General features: G+C 43.4%; 1 protein-coding gene and 1 long non-coding RNA gene across 2 annotated transcripts; one reads left to right on the top strand and one right to left on the bottom strand.

Annotated features, from left to right (window-relative positions):
* Positions 1-543: 543 nt before the first annotated feature.
* LOC135258242 (uncharacterized) lies at positions 544-4721 on the bottom strand. Its single transcript, XR_010330911.1, has 6 exons — positions 4396-4721; positions 3667-3861; positions 3143-3409; positions 2523-2612; positions 2038-2055; positions 544-1520 (listed from the first exon to the last, which is right to left on the bottom strand). It is a non-coding gene; the product is annotated as an uncharacterized LOC135258242 (long non-coding RNA).
* A 3108-nt stretch (positions 4722-7829) lies between these two features.
* ppp1r7 (protein phosphatase 1, regulatory (inhibitor) subunit 7) lies at positions 7830-15708 on the top strand. The gene is made up of 10 exons (XM_064341579.1): positions 7830-8262; positions 9781-9876; positions 10243-10298; positions 10606-10671; positions 11623-11753; positions 12008-12170; positions 12496-12612; positions 12870-12974; positions 13636-13722; positions 14046-15708. Exons 1-10 carry the CDS (start codon positions 8223-8225, stop codon positions 14220-14222), a joined length of 1038 nt encoding a protein of 345 aa, XP_064197649.1. The 5' UTR covers positions 7830-8222; the 3' UTR covers positions 14223-15708.
* The last annotated feature ends 148 nt before the right edge of the window (positions 15709-15856 follow it).

Genomic DNA, 15856 nt, shown 5'->3' with positions numbered 1-15856 from the left:
CACAGTCATTTTCAATGTCGCCTGATACGAAATTACTACAAGAGCGGTAGCAAGACCTATTGCACGCATTTAAAGGATACCACTCAGGAGAGACGAGACAACTCAGCTCTAAACATTTTTTTATTTTACTCTGTAATAAATGCGTTTCGTTTTTTAAAGCACTGAAACTAAGCCGCACAAAAAGCAAACAAAACTATCTCCAGCAGCACACAGCATTAATCATATTACAACGAGGAACAGTCGATATGTAAAAACATGTTGCGACATATTTCCTCTGAATTTTTCCTCGTACTCCCGTTTTTAAATTGTGGGTATGTGTGCCCTCAGCTTACCAGTGCTGACAACACACATCAGTTGGGTAGCTGGTGCACAGTACTGGTGAATGCGTAACTTTACAATTAGTCAATCATTTATTGTAGCTGAAAGTTTGAAGGTTTGTTTTTAAGAGGGAAATCTAAATAGGATACCTATCAACAGAACTATAGCTCAACACATCATTATTTATTTACACGTTGCTCTAAATAAATGAACTGAAACTGGGTGTCAATGGGCTTATTACTGTTTATTTCTGTCTCATGTCAGCAAAACGACAAATAGAGGCAAGAACTGCAATAGACAAGCAAACCATAAGCAAGAACTGCAAAAGTTAGCCAATCATATGAACAATATAGGCCTAATTTCCCAACCTGAATAAAATGTAGTTCACAGTCTGCAAAAAAAAATCAGTACAAACCCTAGACAGATAAAAAATCTAAATAACATTGCATGTCAAGCTACATTTTTATCTTTTGGCAACATTCTCTTTATACATATTTACACATCACACTGAAAATCATGTTCCATTGTATGGGCCTAAAATCTATATTTTATTTGTTACCCTTATATTTTTTAGGTTTTCTCAAATGAAAATCTTTAGGTTCATTTGAATGAATCTGAACATTTCATTTGAGAAAACCTAAAAAAACTCAAATAAAATTGGTGTGACAAAGTGAGGAATTTTTTTTGGTTTTTTCATTGAAGCATTTCTTGTCACTGTACATTTCAGGAATTCAGAAAATGCTCTCATCCAGAGTGGCTAACACACGCTACATAATTTCTTATATTCAATCCATTTATACAGCTGGATATAAATTGAAGCAAGTCAGGTTAAGTACCTTGCTCAATGGTACAACAGCAGTGCTCCATCTGGGGATTTAATCTCCAACTATGGGGTTATAAATCCAATCCTCCATTATGCTACCATCGTGCTCCACTGCTGCCTTGAATGGGGAGCAAAATCTAATTTTGAGCAAAGCACGGATCGACAAATGCCTCGATTAATTTTTTGCATATAGCGCGATTTGGCCCACAGGTTGCACCACACTGCCCTGCAGTGTCCCTCCCTAAGTTGGGATGACCAGCAGGGAAGAGTGTTACCCCTTTGGAGGGGGTAAATGCCAAGTTGTGTTCTTCTGGGTCTCCCTTTAAGGGTTTGATGCCCACGTTCCTCTGAGGGTAATGGATGATTGACCCCATAACACCTGTGCAGGGAAGACAAATGAAGACAAGACTCACCTTACAGGTAAACACACCTGCCCTGGACACACATGTGGGTTAGGTACAGCATTAGTAGGGCACAGAAGAGTAAGTGTTCATCTGAGCTGAGAGTAGGAACTGAAGGGGAAGCTATTGCCTGATTTATCTGTTACCAAGCAATGGGCCAGCAGCAATGCTCCAAGTAAATCCTTTATGGCAGCTGGTTAATATTTCTTCAAGAGGTTCTGAATCTTTTTGGCTGCGTAGATGTACGGTAAACAGTGTGGACAACAGGAAATGTGCCCGGGCAGAGCTAACCTGTCATACATAAGGGTGCAAGGCACAATGAGAACCCCCCCGCCCCCGCCCAAAAGTTATTAGGCCGAGGTTTGCATGTGTGTTTGGGTACTCAGGGGGCCCCCCCATGACTCATATGGGCGCTCATAGGGGCGCACTGCACCCCCAACACCCCCGCTAATTCCACCTCAGTGTCCGGGTCGTGTCGGAAGTAGCCGTTCCTACCTCCTGCGAGCCTTGAGCCTGTGGGACCAGAAGACAGAAGTGCAAAAACACAGTAAGTCCAACAAATTTAACACGGTACATCTGTCCAGTCCCATTCTTGGGCAACTGGTTCTACAGCAGACACACACAGTACCCACGGGTCTACACATAATGCATGAAAATCTAAATTTAAGACAAAATAAACTATGACATACAATAGAAAATAATAATAATGGCAAGGTGTGTCAAAAGTAGAAGAAAAAAAAGTAAACACTGGTCACTTTGTAACAATTTTTGTGGTGTGATCAGGGGCAAGAAATGTTTCAGTTATACACAAACAAGAGTTTTAAATTGTTCCTGAGATAATGCTAATTATGTCAGTTTAAAAGAATAGAACCTTGTTGCATTAAGGTGTATCAGGATGTAATTACAGTGTCTTCTTAAGTTCTTATAATGAAACAAAAAATAATTTAATTCTCCCTGGACTCCTGCACAGTCATACTCACCATGTCTTGAAATCAGGAAGCTGACCATGAACTGACAGAGGAGGACTACAATTATAAGGATGGGAATCAATACAATAGCCAAAGATGCCTCTGTAGAAAAACCATAAATAAATTTAAAAAAAAAAAAAGAAAGAAAGTTATTTACGTTTTCTTTATTTGAAAATAAAACAAGGTATGCTGCAATATATTTTGTAGAAATTCTTGCGATAGCATTGGCACAAAATTTGTCACGATGCCCTTGCTTTCTGTGTTAGAGTGTACAGTCAGTCCAGTTAGCTATCAGTAGATACAACTAACGCAATGCACCTCTATTGCTGTGGAGGACAAAGATGGAATTCCTATGAAAACATGTTGGGCAATTTGGCCATGTGTGCTTGGATAGAATTTATTGTGACTTACATAAAATATCAACAAAGATTTCCTGCAACATTATCTCCATCTAGCTTTGGAGCTGAATGTCACAACGTCACTACACACTAATCCCACCACTAGACTGCTTATAAGCAGATCAGCACATGAAAGTTTACGAAACCAGCTAGACATGATTAGTCATGTTTGTCTCAACGGTTAAACTCGGTACAAACAAGTGCAGGGATGCAGCTGCGTCACCTTTAGCCTACCTGGGGCAGAATGTTTGTCGCGTGAGAATTCTTCGATCAGCTCGGTGCATCCGTTCTGGAGGAGAACCTTGTGCCTCTCCGTGCATCCGCTCTCCCGGTCCCATTGCTGCTTTAGCGCGAGGGCTTGTGGGACGGCCGCCATCCAGGTGTTCTTGGCGCTGTCCAGACACAGGTACTCCGCCCCATCGTAGTGAATCCGGTCTGACACGCGCAGCACCCTGTGCCCCTCCAGGAAGCATTCGTGCGTGCGCTGATACGTGTGATTGTCTAAAAGCAGACGAAACACGACCAGGTTAAAACCTAGTATATGGCTGGACCGAACAGGCCGATGTCACAGACATGCGCGATGCAACTTTATCACTCAGTCAGTCTGTTGCGGTCCAGCCAAAAATGGGACAGGTGCACAAAACAAACAACAGTCACATTTATGACATTAGTAAAACAGGGCTGTGATGCTGTTGTTGTAGTAGCAGAATGAATAACAATAACACGAATATCCATAATAATTCAGAAGCTGAACTCACTCGTTGTTGTATGGTTAAAACTTCTGGTGATCATCCTCAGTGTCATGCGAAAAAGACCCTGGCATTCAGTGTTGATAGAGAGAAATCCGTTGTTTCGTCTGTCACTCCACCCGATCGGGACACTGTCAATTGTAAGGGTTTCTGAAGTCGGGGACCCCCCGACGATTCCACTATGCTGATATCGAATCGTTGTTTCTGCATAAAAATATATATATGGGGTAGGAGAGGGGTCGTTCACACAAAAAAATAATACATAATAATAAATACAATAAAACGGTATTAAATCAACTCAGAGAGTTTATGTTGCCGTTGAATTCGCTGACGTTTAAGCTATAGTTTGTAGACATTAGGCTGTTTATAGTCTATATTGTATATGTGTAACAAAACGGGGGAATTGCTGCAAAAAGGGTGAAGATACCGTAAACGTAATCGAATGAGTTACGCTGAAAGGAAACGCACGGAATTATTTTAACAAAAACAAAACTTTTCCAAAGACATAGCGTACAGTAACTGAGACAGGGCACAAGACACAAACAGCTCTATTACGATGGTATTTATATATTTTCAAGAAAAACGTGAAAACTTGAAAACTTTAACAACTGACACAATAAAATGTTACGTGTTAAATCAACCGTTTCAGAATACATTTTACTCTGTTAGTGGAGCAGATATTTCATAACATTTGGTTTCATATTTGTATGAAAATGGAAAATAGAAAATAATAGTTACCTTTGGCTTCATGCAGTGAGAAAAATACTGTCCATAAAAGCGAGAAGATAATCTGAATCCCCATCGTTCGTCAAAATAAATGAAGACCAAGGCGTAAACTGGTGAAAAGCTCTCAGTTTCCGTTTCTAGTTTCGCTTTTAAACTGGAGTTCAGATAAATGTAAAAAGACTATAGGCTAGGCTTTACTAATGCGAAAATAATCTTAAGTTTTCCCCCACGAATATGTGGTTATACATGAGGGACTCCTTGCATTGAAGAGAAGCGATATGTGCCCAGGAATTAAGAAATCATGTCTTGTTGACTTTTAAAGTGATGCCGTTGTTTGATTGGTTATACGAGGAAATCCTTCAGGAGGCGCAGTTAACCGGTCCGTTTAAAGGGCAGAAGCTGTTCAGTTTTTTCTCCACTTGTTATCGTTAAAATTAAACTGTGTTTTATTGATGTATATGAGAATGAACTCAAGTATAAGCGACTTAACATTGAACTTGCCATGTGTATCAAACGTGCATGTGTTAAATAAACAGCCTAATAAATAAATAAACGAACAGTGAAAATGACAACATAACTTTTGTTGAGGTAAATTACTGCATGTTAAGTAGGAAATTCAGTTAACCTCTCAAGACACCATTCTCAACAGAAAACTTTCGTGCAGCCATTTGTTTTTGTTTTTTTTTCCAAATTTCATGTCTACAAGTGTTCATAAGTTCGCAAAACAACCCTCAAAAACATCAATTATTGATAAAGTCTTTGTAAGGTTCGAATTAAACGCTTAGCTCTAGACTATATCAGTACTTCGTCATTTTGCAATGTATGATGTGCAAAAGGTTACTTTCAAGTGTAGTGTAACATCTTGTGATAAACAACGGAAGTAGCCTACTGCCTGCACTGTGCGCACCCAAAAGAATAAGCGATAAAGGACAGTTGGAAAACTTTCAAATATGTTTCTCAGCAATAAATCAATCCCTATAGCCTTTTTTTATTTTTAGAATTCCCAGTAAGCTTTTAAAAGCGGTTTTATTCTTTTGTTTTAATTAGCAGGACTTGAAAATAAACAGAACTTGGTCAGAGGTAGGGGTGGAGCTATAAAAATAAAAAAAATTGGGTGCTTCAAGGCAGTCAAGGAAGTGCGCATTTCCTAAGCTGCCTGTCCACAATTTTATTAGACAGTCTCTCTCGGGAAGACCCCCCTGTCAAAATGAAAGGGTAGAAACACAAATGCATGGGTGCAGGCATGTTCAAACTCTCCATTTCATGCACACACACACACAGTCGCTTGCACAGGTTGCTTTCTCTTTCGATGTCACTCAACAGTGCTCATTTTACTGCACTGTCACAATTTGTTCAGAACAGTCTGGTTCCTTGCACTGATTGCACCGGATACACAGTGGCAGTCAGGAGGATTCTGGCGCATAAAACGCCATAAGAAACAAAACAAGTCTGTTGCTTTAGCTGGGAGCGATGGAGGCGGAGAAGGTCTGCGCTAACTGCAGCATCAAGCTGACACATATTTGGCAACAGACCTGTCTGACACGGTAGTGCGGGGTTAGGACCCAAACGCAGAGTGAGGGCGAAAACACAAAACTCCAAACGGTAAATGGAAACAAGGACTTTACTTGCAAAACAGGAACTAAAGCAGGGAACAAAAGGCATCGCAGGGCAACTCAAAACAAAGAAAAACTTCAAAACACAGGAAACAAAGAAAATCCAAGAATCCAAAAGCATGTTAAAACAGAACGTGGGCAGAAACACACAGGGAGCTACTCTCCGGAGGAAATACACAGGGCAGAAACATAATCAGAAGCACACACAAAGATCCAGCACCCGAGTCAGGGAAGACAAGCACTTAAATAGACAAGACACTGACGAGACACAGCAGGGCACAATGCACAATCAGGCCACAGAGAGGGAAGGGAAAACGAGACAACCAAACAACAACTGAATAATTGAAAACAATATAATTAAACAGGGTAAAAGAACAGAACTAAAAACCGAAGTGCCGCCATCTGGCGGCCCAAAAAGGGAAATGCAGACAAACCACAGAACCATGACACTGTCGACTTTAAGCACATAAAATGTGCCACTAAGACAAATAATATGTAGTGTTCTCCATAATGTTTGGGAAAAAGACTGAAAAGTTAATTTGGCTCTGCATGCCACAATTTTATATTTGTAATCAAGGAATTCACACGCTGAAGAGTGGATTCTTACTTGTTTTTATTAAAGGGTATTTTTGTACATTTTGGTTTTGCCATGTAGAAATTATAACACGTTCTACACATAACCCCCACCATTTCCGGGCACCATAATGTATGTATTTAGTAGTTTGTTGCATATAGTTTTCTCTTCAGCATACAAAACACTTGTTGTTGAAACAATTTTTTTGTGGTTTTCTTTCAATCAGCTGCCAATTAAGGCCTTGAGAACAAGGCGTGTGGATTCTTTAGCCAATCAATGACTTGAATGGACCACTGGCGCAAAGAACGCCCCAAAAACTAGCAGACACTGTAGAGCCCTGTAGGACTGGCGTTTGACTCTGGTATGATAGCATTTGTTTGAACTTGAAAGGACAAGATGCTTCTGCACACTTCAGAATTAACTCTGCTGCTGCCATCAGCAGTTGTATCATCAACGAAGGCAAGTCATTCTGTTTTTGTGGCCATCTAACAATTTGCATCTACCCTGGGAATTGAACTTGTGACCTTCAGGTTTCAAGACCAGCTTAACCAAGCAGATTCAGCAGATGGTGCTGTGGCACCTTTTCCATTTCTTGCTCACTCAAGGTAGGGCATTTTGAATATTGCATCAAGCATTATATTATATTACATTATATTCCACGGCTGTGGTTATGACCCTACTTTCTGATTGTCACAACATAAATTGAGATTTTCCAGACCAGGCAACACTTTTCCATCTTCAAATGACCAGCTTTGGTGATCATGTGCCCATTGTAGCAACATTTTCCTATTCTTAGCTGATAGCTGACAACTCTTCCACTGCTGTAGCCCATTCGCTTCAAAGTTCATTGCATTGTGCATCCACAGATGCCCTTCGGAGCACCGCTTCTATAAAAAGCTGTTTGCTGTAAAAATTTGACAATTTGCGGCCTTTCTGCCGGCTTGAACAACCCTGCTCATTATCCTCAGACCTCTCTTATTCACAAGGTGTTTTCCCAAAAAAATGCCGCTCACTGGATTTTTTATTTATTTAATCACACCATTCTCTGTAAACTTTAAAGAAAATGCCAGCCAGGCAGCTGTTTCTGAGATGCTGGAACCACCACATATGGCATGAACAGTCACTTTTACAAATTTTGCCCATGATAATCTTAAAAAAAAAAAAAAACAACTAAACCTCGTCACCAGGTCTGTATGCTTTACATACTGAGCTGTAGACACGTTTAGCTGTTAATGTGCAAGCGTAGCCTACCTAATAAAGTGGCCGCTGAGTGCATAACGCCAGCCAACTTTAACCGACTGTATTTTGCATTGTTTGGAAAATCTACCACCTCCAGCGGCGAATCTGAGATGCATCTGCGCAGCGTTTACGTCAATTAAATACGTTGCGCTGCGTTTACTTCAGTGATGGTGGTCTCACTTGTTTTGGAGAAAAACTGCGCAAATTAACGAACCTCACAGGGGTAGAGGTAGTAGGCTACGCTCGATGACCGTGCGGACCCACCCCGTTCTTTTAAACATCCCTCTCTGCGCAGTACTGATCGGGGGAAAACCACCTTCTTCCTGCGAGGTGCACAGAGCCACTGCCATTATTGGCTTACGAAGCTGTCAGTTTATGAAATGACCTAGAGGGTGGGGTAACAGCCAGGAAAAATGGCTTCGTTGTCGGTGAGCGAATCGCAAGAGATGGAAGGTGAGTGAAAATTAAGATAAGCTGTCTTCTTAATATTAGCTAAAACGGAATCGCGTGTCAGTGGGATAGGGCTTTTGGCTATCAGAATTTTAAATGACAGTGAAAGATCCGCGAGTGCTATCTAAAATGCGAAGTGAATCGTGTCGTGTCGATCAGGCTAGCTAGCATGTTTCCCGTTAGCTATTCATTCCCATAGTCATCTTGTTTACAGTTTTTACTGTGGTGAATTTCGGCGGCCACATATTAAGCATCGTTATTAATTGTACTGGTGATATTATTTGCTTCGTATTTTAATAAATAGATCAACAATTACTGGCGTTTATCGTAAATTTATTGTAACTGCCTAGCAAAATCAGATGATGCAGCTGACTGACTGGTTCGCTAACTGACTACGTTATACAACTGACTTGCGGGCTAGCTGGACGAATAATTGTATCTTGGTGGACTGTGGGGAAAAAATCTATTTGTTGTTCATTTTTGCTGCGTCATAGACGCATTTCCTTAGATAGCTAACGGTGGGTTGCTTGCTAACGTTAATTTCACTCCCTCTCTGGGCCTGAGTGTCATTCTGTAGGTAGCTAGTTGCAGGTATGCACAATTTAAAGTGGACTAGGTATGATTATTTGCAGCTATATTGGTATATCAGTGGCTGCCTAACCTAAAATAGATTGAAGATAATATGCCGAGCTGTGGACATTAGATGTTATCTGTTTGACATTGCTTGTCTTTTGAGCAAAGTTTATCGTCGTTTGAAAGATTTTTCCCATGCGATCCGTGATGCTACGACATGCCTGACGGCTATCAATGTTTCCACGGGTGCTTCAAGTCATTGAACTTCGGAATGCTTGAATTTTGAAACAGCATTTTAAACGTTGGGGAAGGATTTTGATTACATTGTTTGAAAGAGGTTGGGTCTGGTTACTGTTGTATTTGGTTAGTGTTACGATTGTATATTGGCCATCTGTTGAAATTAATTCAACATTATGGTTCAACAGCCACGAAGTGCTAGAAAATCCTTAGCAAGCGTTCTTTAAAGGGCGTGTTGAATTTCACTCTGGGAAAAGGTGTGGAGAACATTCCATCCATCGTCTAACCTGCTAATTTTTGCTAACCTGCTCTGTGTTGCGGGGACAGTATTGCAGTTTAAATCGATTTTTACCGAATCTTGCTGTTATGTGATCAGTATGGAGTTGGTTATTAGCGCTAATAACAATAATCATTATTATAATAACACCAACTGCACGATTAGTTGGGAGTTTAAACCCCAAGACAACAGAACTGCGCAAGAACTGGAACAGCTATGCAAATCTGGAACAACGATTCCAGTTGTAATGCAGTTCTAGGGTAGAAAGGTTTAGCCCTGAGGTTTAAACTCCAGCTAAGCACACTGCAATTGACTCTTACTGAGTAGTAGTAGTAGTCCTCCTCCTCCTCCTCCTCGTCCTCCTCCTGTTTTTTTTTCTGTCATGATCTCTGTACTGAACCTCAGAATGCATCTCACTCTTTATTTTCTCCCAGTTGACAGGAAGGGTGAATCCGAGGAGTCCGGCGATGAGGAAACCAAGAGGAAGAGTCTGAATGGGGAGGTGGACCCCCAGGAGCCCCCTCCTACAGGTGCGGACCCCTCCCCCGTCTCTACGGTTACCCACTAACCTGGCTGACCCGGTTAATCTGTGTTTGTGTATGACAAGGTCTAAGGCATCCCTGACTTAAAAAAAAAAAAAAAAAAAGACCAGAGCTGTTTGTTCTTGTGTTTAAGTCTCAAAAGTGTGCATGTATGTGCGCAATGCAAGCTTGTACGTGATGACTTTTAGAGCTGTCAGTCAAACGATGTGTGTTTTGGTCCTGTATGTATTAAGACGTTGTTTCACCTGTCCTCGTCCCTCTTTTGCCTCTCTCTTTCTCTCTTCGTTCCTCTCTCACTCTCAATTCCTCCCCTGCTTCTTTCCTGTCTACCTCTCTCATCCTTACCCGATGAAGGAAAAGAGGAGGTGCCTGTTGACATGGATACCATAACGCTGGATCCGGAGGAAGAGGTAATAATTGGATGCGGGCATGTTATTTTTCAGATTTTTATGGTTTCCCAATTTAATATTCTCACGACATGTTCCAGTAAGAAGAGCCATTGAGTCTGTTTAAACTACATTTAACCTGTCTTACACTGCAAGTAAGATTCGGATTGCAGTTAATACATCGTTAATACTTTTTGTAGGTTGTCTTTCTCTGCTGTTCCACTGCTGAGAAGCAAACTTGTTTTTTGCTAACATGGAATCTTTTTTCCTCCACTTTTTTTTTTGTTCTCTACTATTTTTTCTTTTCATCCTTTTTAAAAATTCTTTGCAGGATGTTGATTTGGTTCACTGCAGGATTGGGAAGATTGAGGGACTGGAGGTACTGAGGAAGGTTAAGGTGGGTCCATGCTATCCCAGAATCCTCTGGCTCATAGTTTTTGAGTTGTGGGTTTTTTTTTATTTTGGTGGCCAATGCATGCAGCTTGTGCGCAGTGCAGAGCGAACGCCCAGCTTCTTCTAAAGGGTCCTGTAGCTGCGTTGTGAATGATGTTAAAATGACGTCAGCTTTGCTTGGACTTGCTTTTTTCAGTCAGTTTCTTGTCTTTAAGTAGGCCACATCTGGCTCTGCCTCTCATTTGGGAAATAACACAAGGCAGAAAAGCACAAAAAAGAAGAGTCTTTTGCATTGTCATCCATGTTCATCCCTTGTGCATTCAGTCTGATAAAACCGTGTGGTCGAGTGGTTGGCAGATGATTTTATTTGGGTTGATTTGCTCGCATTCAGCTATTGTAGTTAACTGGCAATGAAGTGTGAGTTTTGTCAACAGAGTGTGCTTTGGCTTAGAGAACAAAAAAGCGAAACGTTGTGTGTCATCAGCTTGTACTTCTTCCAGCGACGAAACGGTGGAAACTTCGCGTAATGTTGGTGTCTTCAAATGCAAACCTGTTTTACCGTCACGCGGTTCGGCTTGTTTGCGAGTTTGGCTAGTCGCTGCTGCCACACAAGACAAAAAGCGCCACTCTAACGTTGCAGCCCCGTTACTGTGCTCCGGCACGCCAGAAGTGCTTGGAAGTGTCACCGGTTTCGGTTGTTTGAGCGCTAATGGCTCCCCCTTGTGGCGAGTCTTCAGACTACTCTATGTGAGTTACAAGCCAGGTCCATGAGGTGCTTTGTCTCTAAAAAGAAAACGATCCTACGTCCAGAAATGAGAGCTGTAGGATGGAGCGTAAAAGGGAGTGATTTGCCATTTGGCCAAAGGTTAAAGCAGAAATTGACTGGAAAATATTTGGAAGAAAGTTGACAGGACCCTTTCTCCCCACTCCCCCTTCCCCCCTCCCCCACCCCCAGACTCTCTCTTTGAGGCAGAACCTCATCAAGAAGATCGAGAACCTTGAGACCCTCACGTTGCTACGGGAACTGGATCTCTATGACAACCAGATCCGCCGGCTGGAGAACCTGCAGAACCTAACTGAGCTGGAGTGAGTCCAACGGACGCACGCACGCACGCACGCACGCACGCACGCACGCACACACACACACAAGATTCACATGCCTCATAATCGGACACACTTCTTATGTGTATACACGGACCCGCAGTTGAAGTTTGACTAATATGCACACACTCACCAACCCATGCACTTAATCTCTCTCTCTCTCTCTGTTTCTCTCTGTCTCTCTCACTCTCACTCTTAATCTCTCTCACTCTTTCTGTCTCTTTCTCTCTCTGTCTCAGTGTCCTGGACGTGTCCTTTAACATCCTGAGGAAGGTGGAGGGTCTGGAGAGGCTGACCCGGCTGAAGAAGCTCTTCCTGCTGCACAACAAGATCGGCGCCATCGACAACCTGGCCCACCTGACTGGCCTGGAGATGCTGGAGCTGGGTTCCAACCGCATCCGGGTGAGGGGTGAGGGGTCAGAGGCGAACGCATAGTGAGGTCACGTGTGGCTCCAGGCTGCTTCGGACCAGCCCATTTGTTTTGGGTTCACGTTTTATTCATTTGATGCGTGCTTTTGTCCCAAGTGACACCCAAAGCCATTATGGCGAGTAACCATGGTAATTACAAAACCCAGGATAATATTGGGATGGCAGGCGTGGTACTTTGCAGTGGCATGCGTCTCTCACACCTTTCACCCTGCACATTCATGCCTTTCTGTCCAGCCTGTGTATATTTTTAATCTTAATTTGTGTGTGTGTGTGTGTGTGTGTGTGTGTGTGTCTGTAGGTGATAGAGAACCTGGACTCTCTCTCCTCCCTGGACAGCTTGTTTCTGGGCACCAATAAAATCACCAAACTCCAGAACCTGGATGGGCTGCATAACCTGACGGTGCTCAGCATCCAGGTGAGTCCCTCTGGCCTGGCTTCAGGTCACCTTTGTGCACGTGACTCACTGCATACTAGAGAAATAAGGTTGCGCATACTTAAAAAAAATGTTTTTGTCTTTTGTTTTCAAAAATGTGCATTTATTGATATCGGTTGATTTAGCCAGCCTGCTCAAAGTTTCAGCCGAACCTTATTTGTGGGGAGCTTGGAACCCTTGGAAAGTTGTGTGTGCGTATCGGTTTTTTCTTGACGACCCGTGTTGACCCATTCCCCCAGAGTAACCGCATCACTAAGATGGAGGGACTGCAGAGTCTGGTGAACCTACGGGAGCTCTACCTGAGCCACAATGGCATCGAGGTCATCGAGGGCCTGGAAAACAACGTGAGTGAGACCACCCCCCACCCCCCACCGTACAGCAGTGCCATTCACAAACTCGCCTACATACCACAAGCACAACCTCTGCCCTTCCACAAGGTCGTCATCTGCTCTGTGTCTTCTTCAGCGCTCATGGGTTTAGTTTACAGGCATTTAGCAGACGCTTTTATCCAGAGCGACTTACATTGTATCCAGTTTATACAGCTGGATATATACTGGAGCAATGCAGGTTAAGTACCTTGCTCAAGGGTACAACGGCAGTGTCCTGTTGGGGAATCAAACCTGCGACCTTTAGATGACAAGACCAACTCCTTCGCCATTATACTACACTGCCGCCTAATCATGGGATTGAGGGCTTTCGTTGCCCGTTTAACCGTTGGCTCGCCTCGCCCAGTTTCCTGGGTGAAAACTTGTTGCTGATTTTTAAAGTGAAACAAACACCAGTAGCTTTTCTACTCTGTTGCTCTCCAGGGCCAGGTTTGGCAACTTTGGGTCTACTTTGTGTGAACTATTTTCACTCACCGATGTAAATGTTTTAGCCACAGAACTACTGTTCCCAGAGTTCCATGCTTTCCCCCACAGTCCATCCCTTTCACCCCCCCCCCACACCCCCCTCCCCCACCCAAACCCTTCTTATTCTCACGTCTGTACTGCTTTTCTGGGTTAGAAAAAGCTGACGACTCTGGACATCGCCGCCAATCGGGTGAAGAGAATCGAGAACATCAGCCACCTGACGGAGCTGCAGGAATTCTGGGTAAGCGCAGGGAAGGTGAGGCGTGCGTTCAAGTGACAGGGCGCAACAACGGGCGCAGTCATTTCCTCACACCTCTCTCTCTGTAGACTGTCGGTGGTGCTCGCATACATGTGCCTTTGCATTTCCACTCCTGTGAACCACGTCAAACTCTTAACTGACTTAATTGATCTCACTTTGTGTCTCTCTCTCTCTCTCTCGCTCTCGCTCTCTCTCTCTATCTCTATCTCTATCTCCTCTCCCTCCTTCCCTCGTTCTCTGCTCCTCCCTTTCTCCGTGTTCCCTCCTGCTCCCTTCCTCCCTCGCTCCCTCCCTCCCTCCCTCAGATGAACGATAATCAGATCGAGAACTGGGGCGACCTGGACGAGCTGAAGAACGCGCGGGGGCTGGAGACGGTGTACCTGGAGCGCAACCCGCTGCAGAAGGACCCGCAGTACAGGCGCAAGATCATGCTGGCGCTGCCCACCGTGCGGCAGATAGACGCCACCTTCATCCGCTTCTGACCCCGCCCCCCTGCCGTGCCAGTGAGCCCCACCCCCAGGACCCCAGCACCACGCCCCCACGTCTGTCTGCACACCTAAACCCTCAACCACACACACACACCCCAGGATTGGTCACATGCTATCTCTTGTGTAAACACAGGCGCACACACACACACACACACACACACATTCCGGCTTTGCGCTCTTGTTTATGGAAGTCCCTTATTTATTCATAGCTGTGTCGTGGGTGCGATGCCTTCTGAAATGGGGTTTAAGATTTTTCCACTTCCCTCCAACCCTTCGCATGTGGGTTTGTGTGTGCCCTCTCTTATGCCCCCCCCCACCACCACCACCACCACCCCCCCACATGGTTCAGTTTCACACAGTCAAAAAAAAAGACCTGTGCTTCAGAAGTGCTCTGACCCCACCCACGCTACATCAGGAGGAGCAGTGCATGCTGGGATTTGGTTAACAAAACAGGGACCCCCCCATAACATTATAACACTCACCCCCTTCCTCCCCTGCTCTCTTCTCCTTCAAACACACACGCGCACACACACACACACACACAGGAATACGTACTCATGTTGTGGTTGTATATCAGTGGAAAGGGAATCTACACAGCCCAAGAAAATTGAGGTGGGCTTGTTTAGACTGTTCGCGCAGTGGGTTGGCTTTTCTCGTCATTGATTTCTTTTGCACTCTCGAGGGATAGCCTCTTTGTCCTGTTTTATGTTGACTGGTTGTATCGTGTCAGTATTTATCAACCTGCCACAGAGTATACTCCGCTCTGCTCAGGCAGACCACAGAAGGCAACAGGATCTTTTATTTTTTTATCTTTTAATTTAAGTTCTGGTAAAAAAAAAAACTGTTATTTTGAAATAATAAACACACTAAAATGAGTAGTTTTGTTTTCCTGGTGGTGTGCACTTATGAGCACTGTCTTTGTATGGTTGCATTTTCAAATGGCATGCCCCCACCTCTTTTCAATAGAACCCTTCATTTGAGGTGTACACAACAGTGCGTACGAAAGCATACAACATGTTTTGTGGATTTTTGTTAATGTTTGTTTTGTTTGAATCTTACGTGCAGTAGCTTGGTTCTTATTGATCTGGAGGGGTCTGGGGGTGTGGTTCTTCCAATCCCTCCCCCACAGGTGTTTGTGAACACTGAACAGGTACTGGTTCCATCAGATGGATGTAGCCTGCGTGGGGGTCTGGGGATTGGGGTGGGGGTGTGGTAGTACATCTGGATGTTTTCACAAGCCTCACAGGCTGCACAAGATCTGTGACACCTGAAAAGAATGTCAAAGCCTCAGCCACACCCGATCTGCAGCACTGGAGGATTGTGGGAAGAGTCTAAAGCTGCTTGGAGGAGAGAGTGTGGGGGATTCTTTTTTTGTTTGTTTGCCTTTTTTAAATTTGATTTTTACAAGTGCTTGGTTGACTGTTTTAACCTGAATGTATTATAAAAGATTAAATAATTAAATAAATTCAAATTAAATATGGCCTTTTGTGTTTGTCTATCCAAATTCATGATTCTCCCCATTTCATTTTGAAAGATGTGTGGTTAATTCACAATATTCGGGTGTGGGTACTTTCAACCCTTTTAAGGTGCAAGATCGCAAATATGTGATTAGAACGTTCTTAAATGAA

This window comes from Anguilla rostrata, chromosome 6, assembly GCF_018555375.3.
Source record: "Anguilla rostrata isolate EN2019 chromosome 6, ASM1855537v3, whole genome shotgun sequence".
Classification (NCBI taxonomy): Eukaryota; Metazoa; Chordata; class Actinopteri; order Anguilliformes; family Anguillidae; genus Anguilla; species Anguilla rostrata.
The sequence above is the reverse complement of the archived record's forward strand: the minus strand, read 5'-3'. Positions and strand labels throughout refer to the sequence as shown.

Bases quoted from the DNA above. Each gene is read 5' to 3' on its own strand.
- ppp1r7 (XM_064341579.1), top strand. From the start codon at position 8,223: ATGGCTTCGTTGTCGGTGAGCGAATCGCAAGAGATGGAAG. The intron at 8,263-9,780 runs GTGAGTGAAAAT...ATTTTCTCCCAG, and splicing joins CGAATCGCAAGAGATGGAAG to TTGACAGGAAGGGTGAATCC. The intron at 12,975-13,635 runs GTGAGTGAGACC...TTTCTGGGTTAG, and splicing joins TCGAGGGCCTGGAAAACAAC to AAAAAGCTGACGACTCTGGA.